The sequence below is a fragment of the Nicotiana sylvestris genome, chromosome 7 (assembly GCF_000393655.2).
Source record: "Nicotiana sylvestris chromosome 7, ASM39365v2, whole genome shotgun sequence".
Taxonomy (NCBI): domain Eukaryota; kingdom Viridiplantae; phylum Streptophyta; class Magnoliopsida; order Solanales; family Solanaceae; genus Nicotiana; species Nicotiana sylvestris.
Genome location: NC_091063.1, coordinates 147192630 through 147207176, shown reverse-complemented (window position 1 = coordinate 147207176; position 14547 = coordinate 147192630). Strand labels below are relative to the sequence as shown.

At 39.1% G+C, this 14547-nt stretch overlaps 1 protein-coding gene across 1 annotated transcript; it reads left to right on the top strand.

Annotated features, from left to right (window-relative positions):
• The first annotated feature begins 1332 nt into the window (after nt 1–1332).
• Nucleotides 1333–4302, top strand: LOC138873923 (uncharacterized). Its single transcript, XM_070152412.1, has 4 exons — nt 1333–1455; nt 2542–3347; nt 3501–4032; nt 4147–4302. The coding sequence occupies exons 1-4, from the start codon at nt 1333–1335 to the stop codon at nt 4300–4302; spliced, it is 1617 nt and encodes a 538-aa protein (XP_070008513.1).
• Nucleotides 4303–14547: the final 10245 nt, after the last annotated feature.

Genomic DNA, 14547 nt, shown 5'->3' with positions numbered 1-14547 from the left:
GCCACGATTGGGGAGATTAATCTTTGTTTGCAAATGTGGCCAACTTGGTTCGACGTTGAATTCCAGGTGCTTGACATATGAGCCTCATACAATCTTCTGTTGGGCCGACCATGGATACATGACGTTGGGGATGTGGCTTCCATACTACACTTAGCCGTGAAATTCGAATGGAACCATCAGGAGGTGATCATTCACGGAGACAGGAGTAACCCCATTTACACCAGTCAAACCATCCCGGTTATCGGGAATAGAAGAAGGCTAGGAGGGGAAACCTATCACCACATCGAACGTGTTAATGCCATTGTGTAAACAAATGGTGGAGTAACAAGATAGAAAGCATATTGGCTTGGTATGGGTATGAACCCAACAAAGGTCTTGGGAAGAATCTTCAGGGTATTACCAAACTGATACAGCTGAAACGTCATGGTACTACCTTCGGGCTTGGATACCAGTATACATTGCAAGAGTATGATGATTGGTCGCCTTCATGGCACGCACCCTATTACCCTCTCGAGAAACCAGTGCCACATCTGAGTCAAACTTTTCACCAAGCTGATACAATATAGGGAACTGTAGAAGAAGAAGCATTAGCTGGGCCGAGGAATCTATTCCCGGAGGATGAAGACATGAATTGTAGTGCAATAATTGAGGAGGAGGAGGAGGAAGAAGGCCTCAATATTCAGACTGTGGAGAAGGGAGTTGTTCTCAGGAACTGGACTGCCACACCATCCCGGGCCTGCCGAGTCTCTGGGTAGCTTGGCAAATTTTATTTCTATAGAGATTCTAGGCATCTAAGATTTGCAGTAATTTTGTTTTAAAGACTTACTTATTTCAAAATAAATGCTCGATTCATCGAGCCGTACTTGTTTGGATGTTTTTAGTTTTAATCAAATGCATTGCTCTTTATTATTCATTATTATCTTCCACATTTTCTTTCTACAGCGTTATTATTACTTTTTCTGATGAATCAGTGACTGTGACATGTAATAAGGCAATGCAATATGAGGATAGTGACTCGGATGAAGAAGATGAAATACCTGAGGAAGTTGTTAGGGAGGTTGAGAACTTTGAGAATAAGCCTAAGTCCAACCTGGACGAAACTGAAGCATAAATTTAGGAGACGCCGAAACTATCAAGGAGACTCGCATCAATATTCACTTATCACCGACATAGAAAGAGGAGTACATTCATTTCTTAAAGGAGTATGAGGACATCTTCGCATGGTCATATGATGATATGACCGGTTTGAGCACGTCCATAGTGGCTCACAAGTTGCCAACCAATCCCATGTGTCCACTGGTGAAGTAGAAACTCAGAAAATTCAAACCAAACATGAGCCTAAAAATCAAGGACGAAGTTACTAAACAGATCAAAGCCAAAGTCCTTTGGGTGGTTGAGCACCCAACCTGGTTAGCCAACATTATACCAATTCCGAAGAAAGATGGGAAAGTCAGAGTATGTTTTGACAATCGAGACTTAAATAGAGCAAGTCCTAAGGACGACATCCCACTACCAAATATACACATCCTAATTGACAATTGTGCCAAGCATGAACTCCAATCCTTTGTAAATTGCTCCGTGGGTTATCACCAGATCTGGATGGATGAAGAAGACACAGAAAACAGATTTTATTACACCATGGGCGGTATACTGCTACAAGATGATGCCATTTGGTCTAAAGAATGTTGGGGCTACTTACATGAGAGCCATGACAACCATCTTCCATGATATGATACACAAAGAAATAGAGGTTAAGGAGGTACAAATTAAAACTAAACCCCGCAAAGTGTGCATTTGGGGTTCCTGCAAAAAAGCTACTGGGATTCATTGTCAGTGGTCGAGGGATCGAGCTGGATCCGTCTAAAGTTAAGGCTATTCAGGAGTTACTACCACCTAGGAGCAAAAAGTACGTGATGAGCTTCTTAGGATGCCTCAACTATATCAGTCGCTTCATAGCCCAGTCCATAGTTATATGTGAACCCATCTTCAAAATGCTGAGGAAAGATGCCGAAACAAGCTAGACCGATGATTGTCAGAAATCTTTCGACAAAATCAAGAAGTACTTATCCACACCATCGGTCTTGGTCCTGCCAGAGCTGGGGCGGCCTTTTCTACTCTATCTATCTGTATTGGATGGAGCCTTCGGATGTGTTTTGGGACAACATGACGATATAGGGAGAAAGGAGCAAGCCATATACTACCTATGTAAGAAATTCACACCTTATGAAGCACGATACTCTCTACTGGAACGCATTTTCCGTGCTTTGACCTGGACGGCTCAAATATTAAGGCATTACTTCTATGCATATACCACATACCTCATATCCAGGATGGACCCCCTAAAGTACATCTTTCAGAAGCCCATGCCGACAGGAAAATTAGCCAAATGGCAAATACTGCTAAGTGAGTTCGACATCGTCAATGTAACTCAGAAGGCGGTCAAAGGACAAGCATTGGCAGACCATCTTGCTAAAAATACGGTGGGAGGAGAATATGAACCGTTAAAAATGTATTTTCCTGATGAAGAAGTGTCATTCATAGGAGAGGACATTATTGAAGTATACGACGGCTGGAGCATGTTCTTTGATAGAGCTGCAAATTTCAAAGGAGTGGGCATTGGAGCGGTTTTGGTATCAAAAACAGGTCAACATTATCCGGTATCTGCTAAACATAGAAGTCTGTGCACTAAACAATATGGCAGAGTATGAAGCCCTCATACCAGGGCTTAACATGGCAATCGACATGAATATCCATGAGGTGCTGGTAATAGATGATTTAGATTTTTTTGTGCACTATGTACAAGGAGAGTGGGCCACCAAGAATTTCAAGATATTTCCATATCCGCACCATGTACAGGAATTGAGAAAGAGGTTCACGAAGATAGAGTGTCGGCATATGCCCAGGATTCAGAATGAGTTTGTCGATGCATTGGCCACTTTGTCATCCATGATACATCATCCGAACAAGAATTTAATTGATCCCATCCAAGTAAGAATTCATAATCAACCGGCGTATTGTGCCCATATTGAAGAAGAAACAGATGGGAAGCCTTGGATTCACGATATCAAGGAATATTTGGCAAAGGAAGAATACCTAGAGCATGCAAACAATACTCAGAAATGCACACTCCAGAGATTGTCCAACCATTTCTTCCACAGTGGAGGAAACTTGTATAGAAGAATGCCTGACCTGGGATTGCTAAGATGTGTCGACGCAAAAGAGGCTTCTAAGCTATTTGAGGAGATACATGATGGGACCTGTGGCCCGCATATGAATGGTTTTGTCTTGGCTAAGAAGATACTTAGGGCCAGTTACTTTTGGATGACTGTGGAGATAGATTGCCTCCAGTATGTCCGCAAATGCTACCAATGTCAAGTGCATGCTGATATGATAAAAGTGCTGCCAAATGAGCTCAATGCCACGATCTCACCTTGGCCATTCGCCGCCTAGGGAATGGATGTCATCGGTCCTATCGAGCCCACTGCTTCAAACGGGCATAGGTTTATTCTAGTAGCCATTGACTACTTCACAAAATGGGTAGAGACTACATTCTACAAAGTTGTAACCAATAAAGTCATCGCAGACTTTGTCAAGGATCGTATTGTTTGCCGATTTGGAGTTCCCGAGTCTATTGTCACTGATAATGCCACCAATCTCAGTAGTGATATGATGAAATCCATGTGTGAAATTTTCATAATCAAGCACAAGAACTCCACAATATACAGACCTCAGATGAACGGAGCCATAGAAGTTGCCAACAAAAACATCAAGAAGATACTAAGGAAGATGGTAGAAAACCACAAGAAATGGCACAAAAAGATACCCTTTGCTTTGTTGGGATACCGCACTACAGTCCGCACATCAACGGGGGAAACTTCCTATATGCTGGTTTATGGTACCCAAGTTGTCATCCCAACCGAGATAGAGGTTCCTTCTTTAAGGGTCTTACAGGAAGTCGAACTCAGCGATCCAGAATGGATAAAGAGACACTATGAGCAATTGGACCTTATAGATAGAAAAAGAATGAGCGCAGTATGTCATGGTCAGCTTTATCAGAACAGAATGTCCAGAGCTTTTAACAAAAGGGTCAAACCAAGACAGTTTGCACCAGGACAGCTGGTGCTGAAGAAGATCTTCCCACATCAGGATGAAGCCAATGGGAAATTCTCTCCCAACTGGAAGGATCCTTACATTGTTCAGAGGGTGCTAACAGGAGGAGCGCTTATACTTGCAGAAATGGACGGAGAAGTCTGGCCAAGAGATACTATGTTTAGACTACTTACATTTCTTCAACTAATGTAATTGAACTATGCTTGACCTAATTCCTATTTAAGAGGAGATACGTAGGCAACCATGTGGGTTCGGTCATATCATAATAAAATTTTCATTTACCCCAGAACCAAAAACTGGGGAAGAATTTTTAAGAGGACCCTCAAAATTCCGGAGCAAGTCCAGCTGATGCCAGCATATGCCAGAAAGTCAGAAATTGGTTAAGAAACTGGGACAGGGATTCTCAAAATTCTGAAAAAGGTTCAACGAGTTCGTTGCTCGCAAATGGCCGAAGGATTATCTACCAACTGGAGTAGAATTTTGAGGAGGACCCTCAAAATTCTAACACAAGAAAGCTACGATGTCTCTAAGATGTGTTATAGTCACTAGTTCATCTAAATTTATTTGATATTTCACCATTTCTAACTGCCAAACTTGTAACACCAAATTGTAACCCTCAAAGAATCTTGACCCCTTCTGACAGCGTTCCAAGGCCCGATACATATCCGCAATGATCATAGGCACAGTAGTATATGTCTGCCCTTCGATCCCGTCCATCAGAGTTTTGGCCACCATGGCCAGCCTAGTATGAATTTTATCCCCTTGGATTGGGAATACCAGCATGCCCAAGAAGCACACAATGAACACGAACACCCTACGATGAACCCAGCCCAAGGAGATGATTGAGAATTCATTATCAAAAATACGGTAAGAGCTGTTGTGATCGTATCTTTCATAAAAGAAGTCAAAAGGTATGTAGGAGTTTTTATGGCACTCCAAATCATCATTTTTCTTCAGCCCCATCATCTTAAGGAACCCCCTGGTGGTGCGATTTTCAGGTGCTAACAGACCATGGCTATCCCAAAGCAACCAAGCAAATCCTCTTATTTCTTCTAGGAGAGGAGTCATTTCTATATCCCTAAAATGGAACACATCCCTTTCCTTATCCCAAAACAGAGTGGCGGCCTCGATCAACATTTTGTTCGGTTGAAGATCCAATAGTGATGGTAGATTCCCTAAGACTCTTTTCACATGATTTTGGTCACTTGAGGGAAGATCCCTTTGCCAATCTAGCAAAAGTGGGGGTATGCTACCGACCATACCGAATCTGGGGACTTCATGCCTCATTTTCTGCAAAAAAAGAGATAGTTAGGCCATTTCCCCCTCCAGGTTCGTCTATTTATACAATAATGGTTACCATATTGGCACTTACTTCTCCAAATTAATACACACAATCGTTATTATGTCCGTTGGGATTGTGAAAAACCCGATGGACTTTGGGACGACGCTTGTCTTAAAGGGTTATTATGCGGATAACATATTAACCCGGCTAGGTTTGACCATGATGCATGCACAATTAATTAGAGTAAGGCTGCTATAGAGGTCTAGACTGGGACCCTCAAGCGGACAACTTGAGGGAGAAAGGCACGGAACTGTCGAACGCACCACTGATCGACTAGTTTTACCACAAATATGCCTTTCCGAATTTAAAGGGTGATATATAGGAAGAGCGCAAACACTCATCAAGCGTTGCTATGGGATTGATTACGCACGAGTTGAATATGATGTTGAGCATGATTTATGCAACAATAAATAGCATGTTTTCAAGTATTTGCACGTAAAATGATAAATGCAGTATTTAAATAATTAAAAGACATTTACGGAAAAAGAAAATAAAGAGATAAGTCAGTTTTAGGAAATAAAAGAAATCATAAATAAGTAGCTAAATCCAAATAAAGGGGAAAGGGTCCATGGGATAAAGCATGCTTAAGACTAATTCACAAAAATAAGTTCGTTAAGGTAAGAGCCTATAAATATCCCCAGCAGAGTCGCCATGTTGTCGTGACCCCATCTTCCTCGCGGAGACCGATTTTTGACATTCATGGGGGAACAACTCGTTTTCCTTTTGGGAATTTGGGTATTTGAAGAATCACCACTAACGGATTGAGGTGTGTTAGGGCAGCTAGAGTAATTAACTCATATGACCAGTTTTACATTATCACAGATTAGGGTAAGGGCTCGAAATAACCTTGAGGGGAAGGTTTTAGGAACCCCTCGCGGTGCACAATGGTGGGTCCGGGCCGAACTTAAACCATGGAAATTAGTCAATTAACAAGTAAGCAATCTTAGCACATATTCGCAAATAAAGGTAGTTTTCACATTCTAAATACATATATGATCAAGGAAGTTGAGATGGTCTAATGCACATATATATGAAAGAAGTTTAGGTAATTTAAACACATATATGAATTGGGAAGGGAAGTCCAAAGTTGATTAGCCTACAAGATCAATCTGTGCAATGCCCGGTAATCCTCCTCAACTAGAGGGGCTACACGTGACATTAGCGCGCAGGTCATCATATCATTTTACTACCCATTACCCCCCCTGATGGTTATATAAGCGAGTTTAATTAACGACCTCTAAGCGTGCTGCTACCCGTCCCTTCCTTGTGGTACTGGAGGATTTTAGGACCTCCAGACTTAGGCAGTTCTAGACAATCCTACGGTGTTTAAAGGGGAAAGGTCTAGGCGACAACAAATAACACATAGGACTGGCAATTAAAGAAGCAGGTAAAAGACTCATATTGACCTCCACAGATATATAGGCAAATAAATAGCACGTCTCAAGCAGCTAATTTGAAGAAGTTCAGAAAGCCTAAGAACATGATATCTAAATGCATGTTACAAATATATGCAGGGTTTGTTTTAAGGGAGGTGGCAGAATCCAATCCAGTTTGCCTACTAGTTTTATAGCCTGTTAAGACTGGATAATTTCACACACAAACAAAACTGGTTTCACAAATATTTAACGGCCTAAGGCTTTCCTAAGTGTGTATATGCAGTCACAATCTAGGGCTACTTAAATAGTTTGAAGTCCTTTCATCTTATAGGCATGCTGATCTAAGTAATGAACATTATAGTAGGTGATCTCATACTGATTCATACCAGAACATGATACACATGCGTGAGGGCTGTTTTAATCTATTTATTTCAATGACATGTCTCAAGGCAAATGCACGTGTAGTCCTAAAATAGGATCTCTAATGCACATAGAGAAGGTTATTTTTTATTTATACAGTATTAGTAACTTAATGGAAGGATTTCTAAGTAATTTTGACTTATACAGAATCAAAAGCAAGATGATCAACTATAACATGTGATATGCAGAAGCAATAAACATGATTGTCCTAAGTCAAGGTATCTAATGCACAAATTTTGCATGATTTAATGCGAGTAAACATAGCAATCCTAAAGCATGATGTCTAATGCATCATACAAACATAGAACATGATTTCTATAGCATAATGTAACACCTAAAGCATTGTTTCTACCCAATTTATCCCATAGAATCACATAGCAAACTTTCCTTTTCACTAGTCACCCCAATATCTATTTACAATTAATTATTACAGACCAATGATTGAATAAATTACACAAATGAAACATAGATTAACTATAGGGATCCTGAAGTAGGCCCAAAGAAAACCTGGGAATACCAGGCATTCAGTAATCTCAAAGGCCAAGGATTTCATAGCCAAATTCATGTCCTGGTGTGTTAGAGTTCCCTAAGGTTCTCAAGGATCTCGGACAGTGCTCACACTCAGACTTTCTTAACAGGGATTGAGTAAGTGCAGTGTGGAATGGCAGCTCCAGTGTACCAGAGTTCAGAGGAATCTCAAGAGGATCCCAAGGAAGTACAAACACTGGAGGGGCAGAACTTAGGGACTTAAGAGTAAAGTGAGAGTGCTTGACAGAGTTTTGAAAGGTTGTTTTTTTGACAAGAAAACAGTACTAAAATGACTCTAGAAGTAAAAAGATTTTTCTAAAAATAAGTAACTAATTTAGTAGTGAAGCAGTTTGAGAACAGTACAAAACACTTTTGAAAATCAAAAAAATAGCCTAGTTGATTATAGAACAAATAGGTCCAACATCACTCAATCAACAACTTTCACACAAGGGTAGTGGGAATTGGGGATACATAGAACACATCAGTGTATAGTGGAGCATATAACAACAGGATGCGCATAAAGTTTCAAGAGTTTTATAGGATTAACAAGTTAATTATAAAATTGGAGGTAGAGACATAGTGCAAGGATCAAAGAACAGCCATGTGGAAAACACATTAACACTGGATAGGTTAAGCACACAACCAGAGTTGGTTTGAGATACTAGACAACTTAGCATGATCTCATCCGCAAAGTAGAATAAGCAGTGATCCAACTGAACAGACTAGACAACACTACACAAGTATTCCTAGTATAGACATGCTGACACATATAGAATAAAACAAGTTGAGGCATGCTAGAAAAAGCAATAGGCAGATCATTATGGATTAGACATACTAATCACAGATTCTAACAGAATAAAACTCAAACATGCTAGGCGAAACAGTAATTAGGCAATGTAGTTTAGACATGCTAGTTACATATTGGGCAAACAAGATAGTAAACAAGAACAGGATTGGAACTCATAATCAATAAACTAAAATAGCAATGAAACTCATAGAGTTTTAGACTTCGAAATTGAATTAGGACATACCAGTTAGGAGAGAAAACACAGAGTATAGAGCAGATGTTGTGCAATAGCTAGCCTTGGCTTAAAGCCGGCTAGATCGGTGAAGATTGCAAGTAACAGAGAAGAACAGAGAGATTTTAAGTGTAAGAGTGTTTTTGAACTAATATCCGTTGTCCAGAAGTGAGAATAGAGGAGAGTATATATAGTAGTCAGGGGTTAAACAGAATAAGGTAAAGAGATAAATCAATCAGCAATTAAGGGAACTTACAGAATCAATTATGCACGAAATCAGTAAAGTCTCCCCTAATTAAGGGGTAATTACCCAACGATAAAGGCCAGGACAATATTTAAGGAAAGAAAATCAAGTAAGACTTAAGTACATAATGGGCAATTAGGGGTAAATAAACAGGGGTTCAATTAAGTAAATAATCTTGAGGAATCTATAGGTATCACAGCTAATCAAATAAGGCAAAAAAATATTTAAAAGGTGTAAAATAGGGAAATAATCAAGAATCGCACATAGGTCTTAATAGAGCAACTCAATGAATCAAAACTCAAAAATAATACTGATTTAAAGAAAAATAATGTAGGTTTCCATGAATAAACAAACATGCCAAGTATAAACATACAGAATTAGTCGAGAATCGAATCAGAAACCCTAATAGAGACATATTAGAGTAAAAATTACAAGACATCGAATTAGGCTAAAGGAAAATCATGAGAATCAAAGCACAGAAAAAAATAATGTGGCAAGTAACACAGACAGACTCAAAGTCAAAGAAAAAATATCAGAAAATTGGGGTTTTAGCATAAACTAATTAGGGTTGAGGCAAGCTCAACATAAATCTATCAAAACTCATAAGAACAGTAGATTAAACATTGAATGTCAGAAAACATTTGGGAGAAAAGGATTTTCAGGAAACCCTAGCTTTAGGAAAATGGAAAGTCACTTAGAAAACCAGAATATTTTCATGAAAAATATGTGAAATACGTCCGATTCTTCTCAGATCCATACAGATTTGAGAAGATCAAAGGACATAGGGGTTTTCAGAAGTGAGATAGAGATGAAGACATAGGCTTAGAAATCCATAGATTTAAGGCGAAATAAGAAGTTCTTACTCGAAATTGAACCAGAATGGCCTAAAACAGGCAAGAAAAACCCAGAGGCGTAAGTAGACTAGACCTGGTCCCTTGAGAATCTTCTCAAAGACCTTAGAGACGGAGGTACCCAGCATAAGAGGGGCCATTAGAGGCTTGGGGTGGTGAAGAACCACCATGAACAGCGGTAGATGAGTAACGGCGGGGGGGGGGGGGAGTGGGGAGGAGAATTAGGGTTAAGGATAGAGAGAATCTGAGAGATGGAAAGAAGAGTGACGGCGAGGAGAGGTGAGAAGTAATTAGGGTTAGAGGGGGTATTGGTTTAATTATGATACGTGATTTCTGGGCCGTTGATCAAAAATGATCAACGACCAGGATTAGCCAAGAATTGGGTCAGGTAGGTGAGGGTATTGGGCTAGTTTTAAGGGTGTTGGGCTGGTAGACTTAGGTTAAAATTGAAATTAAAGAGGCTATTTGTTTAATACCCCAAATAAATTAATAATTTCTAAAATAATTAGTAATTATAAAAAATGAATTTCATGCCTAGAAATGTTTTAAAAATAATTGTTTAGTATTTAAAAATAAAAAGGACTAATTTTTGATAAAATAATACAAAAAAATATATGCATGGGCTATAATTACAAAGTTATTGCAATTATAGCCAAAAGGTACCAATTCGGCTATTTATGGAGTAATTTGGACTTAATAAGGCCATAAATTATAATATTAAATAAAGAAATATTTTTGAAATAATTTGTGAAGCAATTTTGTAATTATTTATTAGAAATAAAATACTGGGCAAATCAATTAAAAATGTAGACATTGTGGAAAACACCAATTGATGCTAATGCTTGATTTTGAAGACATATATGCATTTTAAAACTATTTTGGAAAAAATTGGGTATCAACAAATGGTACTAAAAGTTACCCTTTGCCCTATTGGGGTACCGCACTATAGTCCTCACATCAACTGGGGCAACTCCCTATTTACTGGTTTTAGTACCGAAGTTGTCATTCCAACCGAGGTAGAAATCCCTTCTTTAGGAATCATACAGGAAGCCGAAATCAACGACAATGGATAAGGAGCCGCTATGAGAAATTTGCCCTTATACACGAAAAAGAAAGAACGTAGTATGTCACAGTCAGCTCTATCAGAACAGAATGTCCAGAGCTTTCAACAAAAGGGTCAAATCAAGGCAGTTTGCATTAGGAAAGTTGGTGCTAAAGAAGATCTTCTTGCATCAAGATGAATACAAAGGGAAATTCTCTCCCAACTGGCAAGGTCCCTACATGGTTCACAGGGTACTAACAGGAGGAGCACTCATGCAACGCCCCAACTTTGGGAGGCGCGACCGGTGCTCAATCGAGTGAACCCAACTGAGCAAGCCTTATAAACTGCTATCTACCCAACTTGATAGGAATAAGGAAGCCATTCTTACCTTTATTTAAAATAGGAAAGATAGTACATTCAACATCTTAGTTCATTTTATATCACAACATTTAAAACATGGTTAAACTTCCAAGGTTCCATACAAGTTATAGTGTAGAAGAAAGCAAGAGTACAAGGTTACAACATGGTCCATTGACCTATCCAATACCCATACATAACCCACACAAACGTCTACGGAGCCTCTAATGATACAAAAGACGTGATAACAATGCCGGCAACAAGTCCCGACTATACCTCAAAAGTGAAAGTCCAAAATAAGAAAATGTACAATATAACCCCTTGAAGGAGAAAGGGGCTCACCAAGACTTTGAGAAGAAAGTACTCCGCTATGCGCGATCGGCACTATCCGCAATGGATCCACCTACATTTATAAAAAAAAATGTAGCGCCCCCAACAAAAGGGACGTTAGTGCCTTCGAAGAGCACTAGTATGTATAACTAAACACCATTTTACTAGAAAGAACTATTAAGCAAGTACAAGTAAATCACATGAGTAAATTAAATATGCAATTCATTCAATCCTTCATATAATTTCCAAAACTTAGTTTGGGGCATTTCTTTCATATCTTCGTCACTGTTCTCAATACCACCGCTATCTTGAGTGGAGTCCGATCACGACCCGACCGACTAGGTTGCCTCATTGGAGGCATATATCTCAATCACTATTTCATTTCCCTTATCCGAAATTCAATACCAGCATATTACCACCATGTGTGCGGCATGGTGTCCTATCACGACCCGATCGGCTAGGCCACCTTATCTAGGCGTTGTTCCTTTCTCATTAGTCATCACATCTGAATCTTTATTTCATATATATATCATATCACTTCCTTGGCACTCAGGGCCACCATTATCACATCGTTTTCCATTTTCAGTATTCATCTTGCAGGTTGTAATCATAGGTATATACAAAAGTTATTCAAGTTGCAGTACATGTAAGTGGGCACATAACTAGCATGAATAATTCTCAGTTTTTATCTTGGCTTATAGCCTAAGAATTTCAACACATAATTGTATTCTTCATACTTCTCTAATTATCAAGAAAGGTACATTACTCACATTGAGGCACATCCTTCACGTATATGTGTAGTTAATTGCAAATCAGTTAATGCGCAGTAAGAATCAATACATTAACCAATTCAAATCTTACCACACTTTCGTAAACGCTAACGGAGCTCAATTTCTAATAAAAGGGGGTTTTAGCCATACATACCTCAAAGAGCTTCTCCTTAATTTACTACAACATTCCGGAAATTCTAGCAATGCCCATCTACTTCGAGGCATAATAAAATTGAACACAAATTAGGAAAGTATTCATAATTCTAGCTCATTTGAGCACTTTATCAAACACCATATGAGTGTTAAATCTTTATGGTCCTTTTATAGACGATTTCATCAACCCACAACCCATATTTTTCCAGTTTTAGCTCAACCATGTCCCTACACCTTTTGACAACATATGCAAACAAGATAACAACTCCAATACCCACAAACTTTCTTGATAAATACCCGCCTTTAGCTAAAATTCGAAATTAAGGGTTAGAGTATAGAATCTTACCTCAAGGATGAAGACCTAGTGTGGTTTTCCTTGTTAATCCTTCATGATTTGAGCAAGAGTTGTAGAAGAATTGATGAGGAACACTTTCCCACTCTAGGGCATTCTCTCTCTCTAAAAGTATCTAATATTTGCTCAAGAAATGGTCCCTTCCATCTATTTGACGAAATGAGGTCGTTTTATAACAAAAAAAACCCAATTTTGTATAGTCGCACCGCATGGGGCACTGTGGTTGTGAAAAAAGTGCTCAAAAAACGTTTTTGGATGCTCTCTGTACCTCCCCACAGGTGCGCCGCGGTAGTGTAAAATTTTGCGCTACGTTTGGTAATTTGGTCATAACTTCTGGTATGAGTGTCTGAATGATGAATGGTTTAAAGCGTTGGAAACTAGACTCAAGGATATTTCATTTGATAGGTTGTGCATCGCACAAAACCTTATATAAATAGAGATATACTTGTCCAAAGTGAGGTCTTGTGCGTACTCATTTACAACTTTAGTCTATTTGGTAATTTTCCAACTTGTCTTAGACTTAGGCTTCTCCTTAGACCCTAAATCAATTATAATAAGACTTATACACTTATTACCATATCCAAATGATATACATAATATCATTAAGCCTCATTTGCATGCAAGATAAAATAATTAGCCTACCTTGGCACCACGAAATCTTAAATTACTAAGCAAAATTTTCTGGGGCTTTACATTCTCCCTCACTTAAGATCATTCGTCCTCGAATGAGGATCAAGGTTCATTCATTAGCCATCATTATGTAACTTCTACTTTTTCACATCATGAAATATATCAACAGCCCCGAATTTGGCTAACTCCTTAAAGTTCCGAAAATTTCGCCAGAGTTTCCTTTGTAACTAGGACTATCTACCTTTCAGAGGGCCCCAGATACATATCCTAACAGTATATACATGTCTCATAGACATAACATAACTTGTACAACACTAACCATGGCCGCATAGACAACATATATAACCAAAATGGAATAGTTTAACATAGATCAAATCAAAAGATAAGAGTTCATAGGAACCAAATGCATGAAAGCTATTACTTAACTATTCAAACAAATGTGGGTACTTCTTTCTCATTTCTTCCTCGGCCTCCCAAGTGGCTTCCTCAACCTGCTGGTTCCGCCATAACACTTTTATAGAGGCAATTTCCTTATTTCTCAATTTACGGACTTGCCTATCAAGAATGGCAACTGGAATTTCTTCATGAGATAGTTCTTCATTAACCTCAATAGCTTCAATTGGTACAATAGCGGATGGATCTCCCACTACCTTATTCAACATAGACACATGGAAGACCGGATGTACCAACGATATCTCGGGTAGTAGCTCGAGCTTGTATGCCACCTAACCAATCCTCTGAATGATTCTGTACGGTCCGACATACCTCAGACTTAATTTCCCTTTCTTCCCGAATCGCATGATGCCCTTCATGGGGGAAACCTTCAAAAATACCCAATCATCTTCTTTGAACTCCAAATCTTTGCGACGAATGTCCAAATAAGACTTTTGGCGACTCTGAGCAGTTTTCAACCTCTCCTTAATAATCTTGACTTTCTCCATGGCCTGATACACAAGGTTCGACCCTATCAAATTTGCTTCTCCAACCTCGAACCACCCAATGGGAGACCTGCATCTCCTACCA

Bases quoted from the DNA above. Each gene is read 5' to 3' on its own strand.
- LOC138873923 (XM_070152412.1), top strand. From the start codon at position 1,333: ATGAGCCTAAAAATCAAGGACGAAGTTACTAAACAGATCAAAGCCAAA. The intron at 1,456-2,541 runs GTATGTTTTGAC...TGTCATTCATAG, and splicing joins AGAAAGATGGGAAAGTCAGA to GAGAGGACATTATTGAAGTA. The intron at 3,348-3,500 runs GTATGTCCGCAA...AAACGGGCATAG, and splicing joins GTGGAGATAGATTGCCTCCA to GTTTATTCTAGTAGCCATTG.